Source organism: Mustelus asterias, chromosome 11 (genome assembly GCF_964213995.1).
Source record: "Mustelus asterias chromosome 11, sMusAst1.hap1.1, whole genome shotgun sequence".
Lineage (NCBI taxonomy): Eukaryota > Metazoa > Chordata > Chondrichthyes > Carcharhiniformes > Triakidae > Mustelus > Mustelus asterias.
This window is the reverse complement of record NC_135811.1, coordinates 2835562-2849278: the sequence shown is the minus strand read 5'-3', so window position 1 is coordinate 2849278 and position 13717 is coordinate 2835562. Positions and strand designations below refer to the sequence as shown.

Genomic DNA, 13717 nt, shown 5'->3' with positions numbered 1-13717 from the left:
GTAGATTAGAGGGGCTTTAGATTGGTACCACTGGCAACATCGAGGGCCGAAGGGCCTGTACTGCGCTGTAATGTTCTATGTTCTACAACATATCTTTGCATTCATGTACTGTGCCATCACTCTCCTGTGTGTCACCCGCATCTCTGCCCCTGGCCACTTCCCGCAGTTACAAGGCACACCTCCTCTCTGACCCTCCAAGACCGTTCGTCCCAAGTAGATCCACTTACCACCAGGGTTCTCAGGCACAGAGTTCCAGCAGGGACTCGGGGGTCCAGTGCAGCCTCCAGATCCCACACCTTGATCTTCCTGTGTAAAAACAGAAATAATTCAGTAAGAGACAAAGTCAAAGGAGCCTGCACCACCCCAGCCTCCCCCAACCCCCGACTCCACCCCCCCCCCCCCGCCCCCAGGTAGAAGCCAGGTCATTGTTTTCTAATTGGCTGGCTAATGGGGTCTTCCTATGCACAAGATGGCTGCCCCAACTACTGTCATCACAATTCAAAGGCTCAAACAGTTTTGAGATGTTTCTGTTATACAGAAATAAAGAATATACATTTCTTAATGACTTTTGGACATAAGCACCTCACGGCTAATGAAGATCACAGCAGTCAAATTGTGCACAGCAAAATTCGACACAGCAGTAATATATTATCAGCCAATCTATTTTACTGATGTTGGTTTAGGGATTAATATTAGCCAAGACACTGAATAAAGCTCCCACGCTCCTCTTTAAATAGCGGCCATGGAGCATATCCACCTCAGAGGGTCTTGTTTTAATGGTTTATCAGAACCTCCGACAGTGCCTCTCTGCGAGTGGAAGCTCTGTGCTCAAGCCCCTGGAATTGGACTCAAACCTACAACATTCTGACAGAGGTGGCAGCCACTGAGCGAACACACGGGCCTTCCATCCACCTCTCCTGCCTTTCTATTCAGGTCCCCGAGGGAAAGGGTCAGTGTCATTCACACCACCAGTTCGAGTGACTAACATGCCCAATTCCATTAGGAAATGGACTTTCAGTTAATTATACTCGATAATCTTCAATCTTAAAGCAACAGATCATTCTTTACGATAAATAAATGCCTTGCAGTTTACCGCAGGGAGTGGGGAGTGCTCTGGAGCAGGGAAATCTCCGTGCTTCCCATTCCTGAGCAGTGGAATCAGATCTCTATCATTTCGGACCACATTGTGTTCACGTAGGTCCATATAGAATTCCTTGAGTAGCTGTGAAAGGACATACTTCAGCATACTTTGATAAGATGGGAATGTGGGAAGTGTTGCTCTCTTGTACTGGCATAAAATGCCGAGTATATGACCTCTTTATTGCTGCTAACCTTTGCAAATCTTCACTGGGAAGATAAATGCTTTGTACGAGATGCTGACGCCTGTTCATTACTGTGGAAAATTAGGATGGTCGCAAGCTGAGCTTGCAACGGACCAGTGCGAGACCTGTTGCTAAGTTAATGATGTCATAATCAGTTACCTCCTGTTGTTAAACTAATCAGGACTTTGAATTGGGCCATGGTTGTTACACTTGTGATGGATGAATAGGATTCTCCAGCATTGCTTTACTCCCCCCAGTTTTCTTTTCTCCTATTAATGTGCTAGTCTGATCCCATATTATTCCCCAAGATTGTGAGCAATTCTCCCTTCCATTAGAATCTTATAGCACATGAGACATTCGGCCCATCATGGCCATGCCGGCTCCTCCCTGTTCTTTGCCTACGCTACAACAGTAACTGCACTGCAAGCTGTAAAGTGATTTGGAATGTCCTATGATTATTTAGGAGTTACTGTTCACTCTGCATGCACCTCCCTTTCAGATCACAGTGTATACAGTATGCGTGTTGGCAAGTTGCTGTCTCATGTGCCAGCGGCACGGTGGCACAGAGATTAGCACTGCTGCCTCACAGCGCCAGGGACCTGGGTTTGATTCCAGGTTTGGGTCACTGTCTGTGTGGAGTTTGCATGCTCTCCCCATGTCTGCGTGGGTTTCCTCCGGGTGCTCCGGTTTCCTCCCACAGTCCGAAAGACGTGCTGGTTGGGTGCATTGGCCATGTTAAATTCTCCCTCAGTGTACCCGAACAGGCGCAGGAGTGTGGCGACTAGGGGATTTTCACAGTAACTTCATTGCAATGTTAATGTAAGCCTAATTGTGACTAATAAATGAACTTTTAACTTTACGTTTTGCTTTGTATCATCACATGACAGCTGGACCAGTTCTTGGATACCAAGGATTATGGAAGCTCGATGGATAGGTGGAATTAAGTTACCGATCAGCATTGATCTAACGTGACTTTGTCTCTCCCAGGTTCAAGAGGCTGAATGACCTCTTCCTGTTCCTATGATCTTGGCTGGGACGGAGATTAAAGACACAAGAGTGAAATGCCAAATCAATAAAGCATGGTCAGTGTGGCATGCTGGTCTAGTTGTACAGGTGGGGTGCAGAGGGGTCAGATATGATTGTTCTGACTTATTTCCCCATAATAGATTGTTGTGCTTATCTTGCTTTCCCCCTCCCTTTCAGCTGATCTGAATCTGGGTATGTGGGAAATGTCCAAAATGTGAGGTGACAGCCTAGTCAGGCCAGCTGCTTTCTTTCCAGTCTGATATTTTGTATCAAGAAACAACTTGCATTTTTAAAGCCCCTTTCATGATCTTCTGATGATCCAAAGCGCTTTACAGCCAAAGCAGCATTTTCTGAAGTGCTGTTGCTGCTGTGATGTCGGGGGTGTGACAGACAATTTGAGCACATCAAACTCCCACAATCAGCGCTGAGGTAAATGAACAGGTAATCTGTTCTGGTGATGTTGGGTGAGGGATAAATACTGGTCAGGACACTGCCGTTCTTCCAATTGCACCATGAGATCTCTTACATTCACCTAGGTCAGGTGGAGTCTTGGTTTACCATCCAAACAGCAGCACCTCTGACAGTGCAACACTCCCTCAGTACTGCACGGAGATTGTCAGCTTAAATCATTTGCTCACGTCTCTGGAAGACCGACCGCAGTGCTTAATTCAGGGATGCGGAGGTGTTTTCAAGCCTTGCCACCTTGGCTAAGAATTGAACTTGTGACAATCCTAGTTTGTAGTTGGCAGTACTGCCCCAGTGATTGGTACAATGATATATCGGTATGAATGGGAAGTATTCGAGGGATGGGCCTGAGAAAGGGTTGAGAGCTTCAAGTTTTTAGGTGTCCAGATCACCAATAACCTGTCCTGGTCCCCCCATGCCGATACTATAGTTACGAAAGCCCACCAATGCCTCTACTTTCTCAGAAGACTAAGGAAATGGCACCCTTTATGGCAGAACCATAAAGGGTGTAGATACGCAGAGGGACCTGGGTGTGCAAGTCCACAGATCCTTGAAGGTGACGTCACAGGTGGAGAAGGTAGTGAATAAGGCATATGGTATGCTTGCCTTTATAGGACGGGGCATAGAGTATAAAAGTTGGGGTCTGATGTTGCAGTTGTATAGGACGTTGGTTCGGCCGCATTTGGAATACTGCGCCCAGTTCTGGTCGCCACACTACCAGAAGGATGTGGAGGCTTTAGAGAGAGTGCAGAGGAGGTTTACCAGGATGTTGCCTGGTATGGAAGGGCTTAGTTATGAGGAGAGATTGGGTAAACTGGGGTTGTTCTCCCTGGAAAGACGGAGGATGAGGGGTGACCTAATAGAGGTGTATAAAATTATGAAAGGCATAGATAGGGTGAACGGTGGGAAGCTTTTTCCCAGGTTGGGTGGTGACGTTCACGAGGGGTCATAGGTTCAAGGTGAGGGGGGGGAGGTTTAACACGGATATCAGAAGGACGTATTTTACACAGAGGGTGGTGGGGGCCTGGAATGCGCTGCTGGGCAAGGTGGTGGAGGCAGACACACTGGGAACGTTTAAGACTTATCTAGATAGCCACATGAACGGAGTGGGAATGGAGGGATACAAAAGAATGGTCTAGTTTGGACCAGAGAGCGGCGCAAGCTTGGAGGGCCGAAGGGCCTGTTCCTGTGCTGTATTGTTCTTTGTTCTTTGAAATTTGGCATGTCAGCTACGACTCTCACCAACTTTTACAGATTCACCATAGAAAGCATTCTTTCTGGTTGTATCAGAGCTTGGTATAGCTCCTGCTCTGCCCAAGACCGCAAGGAACTGCAAACGGTCGTGAATGTAGCCCAATCCATCACCAGCCTCCCATCCATTGACTCTGTCTACACTTCCTGCTGCCTCGGCAAAGCAGCCAGCATAATTAAGAACCCCACGCACCCCGAACATTCTCTCTTCCACCTTCTTCCTTCGGGGAAAAAGATACAAAAGTCTGAGGTCACGTACCATCCGACTCAAGAACAGTTTCTTCCCTGCTGCTGTCAGACTTTTGAATGGACTTACCTTGCATTAAGTTGATCTTTCTCTACACCCTAGCTATGACTGTAACATTACATTCTGCACTCTCTCATTTCCTTCTCTATGAACAGTATGCCTTGTCTGTATAGCACACAAGAAACAATACTTTGTATACTAATACATGTGACAATAATAAATCAAATCAAAATGAATACAAATCACAAGCACAATGCTACCCAACACTCAGCAAAACATACCAGTCTTTGTGAGAGCCCTTAAATCAGATTATAAAATAGCTTCAGCATGGCGAGGCCTGATGAGAAATCTTACTGCTGTCTTGATAGATGGGAATTTAGAATGTTTACTCTTGGAAGCTGAAATATGAGGAACGGTTGAGGACTCTGGGTCTGTCCACGTTGGAGCTTAGAAGGATGAGGAAGGATCTTGTTGAAACTTACAGGATATTGCGAGACCTGGATAGAGTGGACGTGGAGAGGATGTTTCCACTCGTAGGAAAAACTAGAACCAGAGGGCATGACCTCAGGGTAAAGGGACGATCCTTTAAAACAGAGATGAGGAGGAATTTTTTCAGCCAGAGAGTGGTGAATCTGTGGAACTCTTTGCCGCAGGAGGCTGTGGAGGCCGGGTCATTGAGTGTCTTTAAGACAGAGATAGATAGGTTCTTGATTAATAAGGGGGTCAGGGGTTATGGTGAGAAGGTAGGAGAATGAGGGTGAGAAAAATATCAGCCATGATTGAATGGCGGAGCAGACTCGATGGGCTGAGTGGCCTAATTCTGCTCCTATGTCTTATGGTCTTATGGGATGAATCTCGGGGGGGGGGGGATGTCTCAATAACTGCCCTTGCCTTGACTGGCTTGAGGCAGGTTAATTAAAATAAGATAACTTCACCCCTCAGCTTCTCCCCCTTCTCGCCTCCTCTGTAATATTGATCCTAAAATGTTCAAAAACTGCCATAAAACACTGGAAATACCAGAAGGATTTGAAAGGGGAATATTTCAGGATGTAGCTCCTACTTCAGGTCAAGCTGGGATGCCAGTAGGAATCACTGCTTTCATGGAGCACGTGTTCGAGATTGTTGCTGGTCTTAATGTCCTGTCCTTTCCCCTATTACTATTGTGCAGTCGGCCCCAGTAACACGGTATTTCTCATTCAGATACTGGCAGATCTGCTGTTGGAAATAAAAACAGAAAATGCTGGAAAAGCTTAGCAAGTCTGGCAGCATCTGTGGAGAGAGAGAAACCGAGTTAACGCTTTGAACTCGTATGACTCTGGTATCTGTGTGTGTTTTTACTGGACTGGGTCCCTCACCTGGGGAAACATGCTGCCCTTAGGGAGAACAGTCCAGCTTTCTGCCTGTACCATTTAATGGATGGAAAAGTATCCTCTACGGGCTGACAATTTCTTCTCTAGCATTCCCCATGAGTCCTGCTCCTCACTGGTCTACAGAATGGTGGAGTAGGGAAGGCATGTAGTAGGAAAAATGGACCAGGAAGGGACGGATCAGGAGGGGATGGATTAGGAAGCGATGGATTAGGAAGCGATGGATTAGGAAGGGGCTGGATCATTTATGCATCAAGGGGATGAATTCTGGGAGGCAGTCAGTGTAAATGTCAAGGGATAAAATGTCCCCAATGATCCAGGACACAGTTTGGAGAGAGATACCCCGTGAGTAACAATGGATGAGGAATGAACTTCTTACCCATCATAGGCGCCACTAACAATTCTCTTGCTGTCAAAGCGGATGCAGCGTACCAACTCCTCGTGTCCCTCTAGTACCCGCAGGCATGCACCATATTCAACGTCCCACAACCTGTGGGGGTGAGAAAAGATGAAGTTTACATGAATTACTCTGATCCAATTAATTGCCAATACCTGCAACACCCACACAACATCAGAGTCCTGGGCACCAGCACAATACAAGAGAATAGCCTTGCATTCCTTAGTGCCTATCACAACTTCAGCACACTCCAAAGAACCTTAATGATGTTGGCTGAGGGATAAACATTGACCAGAAAAAGGATGAGATTCTCCCTATGCTTCTTCCATAGAGATAACGGGATCTTCTATGTCCACCTTAGGGGAAGAATGTGGCCTTGGTTTAACACTTCATCAAAAGTGACAATTGCGACAGTGCAGCACTCCCTCAGGAATGTCCTCTTAGCTGGTGCTCAAGTCCCTGGAGAGGGGGTTGTACCCATGACGTCCTAAGCCCCAGGTGAGAGTGTTCTCCACTGGGTTATGGCTGAAGATTAAATACTGATACACTACTGGTTCCTTTAATGTCACTCCAATCTGCACGGTCATGTGATCACAGTGTGGAAAATGCCACAATTTCACAATCAACCTTATTTTGCTAAGTTGGTGTGCTAACACGTTGCCTCCTAGTCAGGCAGGTTCGGAGCCACAGGCCTTGGTGATTTACACAGATTACTTAACTGGACAAGGAAGTGGTGGAGAGGAGCTCACCGGATGGTGTTATCTGATGATCCACTGACGACCAGTCTGTCTCGATATTGTAAACAGGCAATCCCACGCTTGTGTCCATTCAGTGTCCGTACAAATTCACAAGTGCCTGTGTTCCAAATCTGGAATTAATGGGAAGCAGAAAAATTAGTTTTTAATGCCTCATCAGAGTACAGTGCAAGAAGTTAGAAACCCAGGAATGAGTTACAGACTGGATTCTAATTGAGGGGTTTGTGTGGTTTATATATAGGGTTTCCTCCGGGTGCTCCGGTTTCCTCCCACAGTCCAAAGATGTGCGGGTTAGGTTGATTGGCCATGCTAAAATTGCCCCTTAGTGTCCTGCGATGCGTAGGTTAGAGGGATTAGTGGGTAAAATATGTAGGGGTATGGGGGTAGGGCCTGGGTGGGATTGTGGTTGGTGCAGACTCGATGGGCCGAATGGCCTCTTTCTGTGCTGTAGGGTTTCTATGATTCTATGAATAACAGATACCCAGGAGTGAGTTACAGACTGGAATCTAATCGAGAGGTTCGGGGTGGTTTATATGTAGAATAACAGATACCCGAGAGTGTGTTACAGACTGGCATCTAATCGAGGGGTTCGGGTGGTTTATATATAGAATAACAGATACCCGGGAGGGAGTTATAGACTGGAATCTAATCGAGGGGTTCAGGGTGGTTTATATACAGAATAACAGATACCCGGGAGTGAGTTACAGACTGGAATCTAATCGAGGGGTTCAGGGTGGTTTATATATAGAATAACAGAAACCCACCTGATGAAGGAGCAGCGCTCCAAAAGCTCGTGCTACCAAATAAACCTGTTGGACTTTAACCTGGTGTTGTGAGGCTTCTTACTGTGCCTACCCCAGTCCAACGCCGGCATCTCCACATCCTGGGAGTGAGTTACAGACTGGAATCTAGTCGAGGGGTACGGGTGGTTTATATATAGAATAACAGATACCCGGGAGTGAGTTACAGACTGGAATCTAGTCGAGGGGTACGGGTGGTTTATATATAGAATAACAGATACCCGGGAGTGAGTTACAGACTGGAATCTAGTCGAGGGGTACGGGTGGTTTATATATAGAATAACAGATGCCCGGGATTGAGTTACAGACTGGAATCTAATTGAGGGGTTTGGGATAGTTTATATACAGAATAACAGATGCCCAGGAGTGAGTTACAGACTAAAATCTAATCGAGGGGTTCAGGGTGGTTTATATATAGAATAACAGATACCCGGGAGTGAGCTACAGACTGGAATTTATTTGAGGGGTTAAGGGGTATAGGGGGGGCAAGGGTGGGGGAGGCAGTGGCGGTAGGAGATGCATTGCTGCAATTTAATGGAGGAGTTCTCTTGATTTGGAGTTGTATAGAATAGCAGAATGCTGAGGGAATGATTTACAAACTGGAATCTAATTTAAGGGTAAAGATGATTGATATATCGAAATTTCAGTCTTCAGCAATAAGTTGCAGACAGGAAACTAACTGAAAAGTTCAGGAAGTTTACAAAAAAAGAATATCTGAGGATTTTTAACACAATTGAATTGTTGGGTTTCTTTGCTGTTTGCTGCTACTAGTTACTGACATGCACGTCCCAACCTGTGAGCTGGCAGGTTTATTAACTATATAAAGCTTAGAGACTGAATTGTCTGGCCTGAGACACTCACCTCCCCGATGGAACATGTTATTGTGCACACTGCCCATCAGTCTGTCCAGAGCCTTTGGTGAGTGAATGTGTGCGTACTCAATGGCCCAAGAATGCGGCAGAGTGCATGCCTGCAGTCAGTCAGTGACTGGAAACGGTGGTGTATAAATTACACGGGATTACATGTAAAGTGAGGGGGCTCATTACAGCAGAGAGCGTGGTAATCCTCTGAAGGCTAATGAGACTAATGAGACCATTCACAAAGTTCACCCTTTGGAACAGACCCTGCAGAGCTGGATGTCATTAACCCACTAAAGACATAAAGACAAAAAAATACACCTTAAAACAAGTGATTGTCGATCCCAGCTCAGAGAGGTGGGAGCAAAATCCTCTTTCAGCACTTGTTGTAAGGGTCCAATGTGAAAGTGAGATTGGGGCAGTCACAAACTTGTCCAAGTAGCAAGCGCTCCATTGTATTTTCCTGGCTGGGTGGCACTGTGGGAAATGTTGGGCTGGTGGCATTGAGAGACAAAGTGGGAGGTGGGTGGATTTACCAGCCTCCTGACATTTTTCAATGCTTGTCCTGTGCACTGACGGCTCAGATCCTACTGAGTGCATGCCCAGCCCTGTACACATGCCGTGTACGCATGCCCAGTCCGCACGTCCTGTCCACACGCCCAGACCTGTCCACAAGCCCGGCCCTGTCCACACGCCCTGTCCACACACTCAGCTCAGTCCACATCCCTGTCCTCACACCCAGACCTGTCCGCACACTAAGTCCTGTCCACACGCCAAGTCCTGTACACACACCCAGCCCTGTCCGCATGCCCTGTCCACAACCCAACCCTGTCCACATGCCCAGCCCAGTCCACACCCCTGTCTGAATGTCCAGACCTGCCCACATGCCCAGCCCACCCCTGTCCACAGAAGTCGCAGAGCCAGTGACCACATGCTCTCCTGAAAATTAATGGCAAAGTTTCCACTGAACCCATGCCCAGTCATATTCCCGAGAGACTCACATTCCACTAATCTCACACTGAGACACTCAATGAAGGAAATTATTCCAATTTACCTTAATAGTCCTGTCTCCAGAGGCTGACACGATGTATCTGTCGTCAAAATCCACCACGTTGACTGCTGCCCGATGACCCACCAGCACTCTCCTCAGGGTGATGTCGCTGGGTGAGACCAGTGTCCAGACAGCGATGGAGCGGTCCTTGGAACAGGTGACCATCATTCCGTTGCTGAAACGTAGATGCAGGACAGCTTCGCAATGGTGAATCAGTGTGTTCAGCATCTCTCCCGTGGACCCATCCCACACTCTGCAAGCCAGAAATTCCATTAGAAATCAGTAATCAGCCTGAAGACTTGTACCAGTCTCTGCTGACCCTCCAACACCACCCTCTCCTAAATCTGATTGTTCAGGTTGTGAGTTTTGACAATGACAGTGCTGACAGCTCTCCTTCCCAACGCACCTTATCTTCCCACCGTATCGTTCAACCCCATCCCCTCAGAATATCCCTCAACAGCTCCATCCACCTCCTCATCATGATCACAAACCCATCTGCCCTTCATTTATAAATATCCCTCAACCCCTCCTTCTCCCCATATCGCTCAATCACAGGAAGATGCCTACACCTCTGCATTATCCATTGTCTGCACTTGTAAGGCACTGGGCAAGGACACTGAGCCGTGACTCAGTGGGTAACACCCATCTCTGAGTCCAAAGATCTGCAGGTTAGGTGGATTGGCCATTTAGCCCCTTAGTGCCCAAAGATGTGGAGGTGGATTAGCCATGGTGCGGTTACAAGGATGCAGGATGGGAGGAGGTGGCCATGGGTAAGATGATCTTTTGGACAGTTGGTACAGACTTGACGGACCGAATGGCCTCCTTCTGCACTGTAGGGTTTCTGTTCTATGAAGGTTGTGGGGTTCAATTTCATGCTGGACACTTGAGTATAAAATCCAGGCTGACATTTTTGCCAGACATTGCTGCACCACACTCGGATGAATCATCTAACTCTTTCATAGCACTATTTGAAAAACAGCAGCCAACTTATTCCCAATGTCCTGGTCAATATCTGGAAGGGTACTTTTCTAACTGGACGTCTGTGACAAGCAGTGTTCCACAAGGATCAGTGATGGGGCCTCTTGTTTGTAATATAGATAAATGATTTGGAGGAAAATGTGGGTGGTCTGATTAGTAAATTTGCAGATGGTACAAAAATTGGGGGAGTAGTGGACAGTGAGGAGGACTGTCAGAGGATACAGCAGGATATAAATCAGCTGGAGACCTGGGCCAAAAGATGGCAGATGGAGTTTAACCTGGCCAAATGTGAGGTGATGCAATTTGGAAGGTCGACTGCAGAAGGAAAGTATACAGTAAATGGTAGAGCCCTTAGAAATACTAGCATAGCGAGGGATCTAGGCGTGCAGATCAATAGTTCCCTGAAGCTGACAACTCAGGTGGACAAGGTGGTCAAGAAGGTATATGGCATGCTGGCCTTCACCGGTTGGGGCATTGAGGATAGGAATTGGAAAATCATGTTGCAGCTGGATAAGACTTTGGTTAGGTCACAATTGGAGTATTGTGTACAATTCTGGTCACCACACTACCGGAAGGATGTTGATGCATTGGAAAGGGTGCAGAAGAGATTTACCAGGATGTTGCCTGGTTTGGAGGATATGGGCTATGAAGAAAGGTTGAGCAAACTTGGATTGTTTTCATTGGAGCGTCGGAGGATGAGGGGGGGATCTGATAGAGGTTTACAAGATCATGACAGGCTTGGACAGAGTGGACAGTCAGAGTCCTTTTCCCAGGATCGAAGGATCGGGAGCATAGGTTGAAAGTGAGAGGGGGGGGAAGTTTAAAAGAGATGTGAGGGACAAGTTTTTTAAACAGAGGGTGGTGAATGTCTGGAACGCGCTGCCGGAGGAGGTGGTGGAAGCAGATTCTATAACAACATTCAAGAGGCATCTGGATAGATACATGAATAGGCAGAGAATAGAGGGATATGGACCAGGTAGAGGCAAGAAAATATTAGATTAGAGAGGCATGTGTGTCAGCACAGACTTCGTGAGCCGAAAGGCCTGTTCCTGTGCTGTGCTGTTCTTTGCTCTTTGCTGATTTTTGCATTTTGCTCTGTGTAAATCAGCTGCCATGTTTCCCACATGGACAGTGGTTAAACCTCAGAGATAATTCATTGGCTGTTTGGAGGCTGTGAAGGGTGCTATGGAAATGTAAATCTTTCTTCCTTTCGATGTCTTAACATAAGAAGATAAGAACTAGGAGCAGGAGTAGGCCATCTGGCCCCTCGAGCCTGCTCCGCCATTCAGTAAGATCATGGCTGATCTTTTTGTGAACTCAGCTCCACTTACCCGCCCGCTCACCATAACCCTTAATTCCTTTACTGTTCAAAAATTGATCTATCCTTCCCTTAAAAACATTCAATGAGGTAGCCTCAACTGCTTCACTGGGCAGGGAATTCCAACGATTCACAACCCTTTGTGTGAAGAAGTTCCTCCTCAACTCAGCCCTAAATCTGCTCCCCCTTATTTTGAGGCTATGCCCCCTAGTTCTAGTTTCACCCGCCAGTGGAAACAACTTCCCTGCTTCTATCTTATCTATTCCCTTCATAATCTTATATGTTTCTATAAGATCTCCCCTCATTCTTCTGAATTCCAATGAGTATAGCCCCAGTCTACTCAGTCTCTTCTCATAAGCCAACCCTCTCAACTCCAGAATCAACCTCGTGAATCTCCTCTGCACCCCCTCCAGTGCCAGTGTATCCTTTCTCAAGTAAGGAGACCAAAACTGTAGACAGTACTCCAGGTGTGGCCTCACCAGCACCTTATACAGCTGCAATATAATCTCGCTGTTTTTAAACTCCATCCCTCTAGCAATGAAGGACAAAATTCCATTTGCCTTCTTAATTACCTGCTGCACCTGCAAACCAACTCCTTGAGATTCCTGCACAAGGACACCCAGGTCCCTCTGCACAGCAGCATGCTGCAATTTTTTACCATTTAAATAATAGTCCATTTTGCTGTTATTCCTATCAAAATGGATGACCTCACATTTACCAACATTGTACTCCATCTGCCAGACCCTTGCCCACTCACTTAGACTATCTATATCCCTTTGCAGACTTTCAGCATCCTCTGCACACTTTGCTCTTCCACTCATCTTAGTGTCATCTGCGAATTTTGACACACTACACTTGGTCCCCAACTCCAAATCATCTATGTAAATCGTAAACAATTGCGGTCCCAACACTGATCCCTGAGGCACACCACTAGTCACTGATCGCCAACCAGGAAAACACCCATTTACCCCTACTCTTTGTTTTCTGTTAGTTAACCAATTCTCTATCCATGCTAATACATTACCCATAACACTGTGCACCTTTATCTTCCATGATGGAAGAGCCTGACCCTCGGAGGGACAGGATGGAAAACAACAACAGAACAGAAAACGGACACTCTATCGGTTATAACATTTCCCTGCGTGTACAGATTGTGCTGCTGACGTTTGCAGAGTGGATGATGTTGGACCAGTATCTTGAGCCTATCGTGTTGGGTAAAATGCAGCCCAGCAACTGAGCTCATTTCTCTGCTGGTTAAAGCAGCCTTGATCTTTGATGTTATTGGATGGAGATGGGTGAGCAGGCTGCATTTGTCAGAAATACCATTCAAAGTGTGTTCACGTTGCAGCACCGACCTCAATCTAATGTGTCATCAAGAATCGCACCTCTGACCGTGCAGCCCACTCTCTGTGCTGCAAAGTCCAGGCAACAGATGTTCATCCTAGAGAGATGCTCCAATCCACAAACCCATGGCCCACAGGCTCAGCTGCAGCAATGGAACCAAACTGCACCTGGTTTGGGGAAATGTCAGTTCAACAGAGATCCAGAAATTTCCACTTGAACACACACACCATAGTTCCAGCTGGTATGGTACAAAGATGTTACACAGATCAGGAAGCACTGGTCATGAGATGGGATTCAAGAATGTGGGTAGAGACAGCACAGCTTTACTATGTATCTAACACCGTGCTGTACCTGTCCTGAGAGTGTTGTTCAATTTTGTAAATTGTAAATTGTTCAATTTTGTAAATTGAGTTTGTGTCTTCATATGCCCTGTTTGTGAACAGAACTCCCACTCACCTGACGAAGGAGCAGCGAGCGCTCTGAAAGCTAGTGGCTTTTGCTACCAAATAAACCTGTTGGACTTTAACCTGGTGTTGTGA

The 13717-nt window shown here is 46.6% G+C and overlaps 1 protein-coding gene across 3 annotated transcripts in view; it reads right to left on the bottom strand.

Annotated features, from left to right (window-relative positions):
• LOC144500311 (F-box/WD repeat-containing protein 1A-like) overlaps positions 1-13717 on the bottom strand; it is a 207141-nt gene that overhangs the window by 6874 nt on the left and 186550 nt on the right. For all 3 annotated transcript variants that reach the window (XM_078223003.1, XM_078223005.1, XM_078223004.1), the window contains 4 exons: positions 9542-9791; positions 6825-6943; positions 6058-6168; positions 228-306 (listed from right to left, as the gene is read on the bottom strand). In XM_078223003.1, the coding sequence (XP_078079129.1) occupies positions 228-306; positions 6058-6168; positions 6825-6943; positions 9542-9791 (559 nt within the window). The remainder of the gene's footprint in view (positions 1-227; positions 307-6057; positions 6169-6824; positions 6944-9541; positions 9792-13717) is intronic.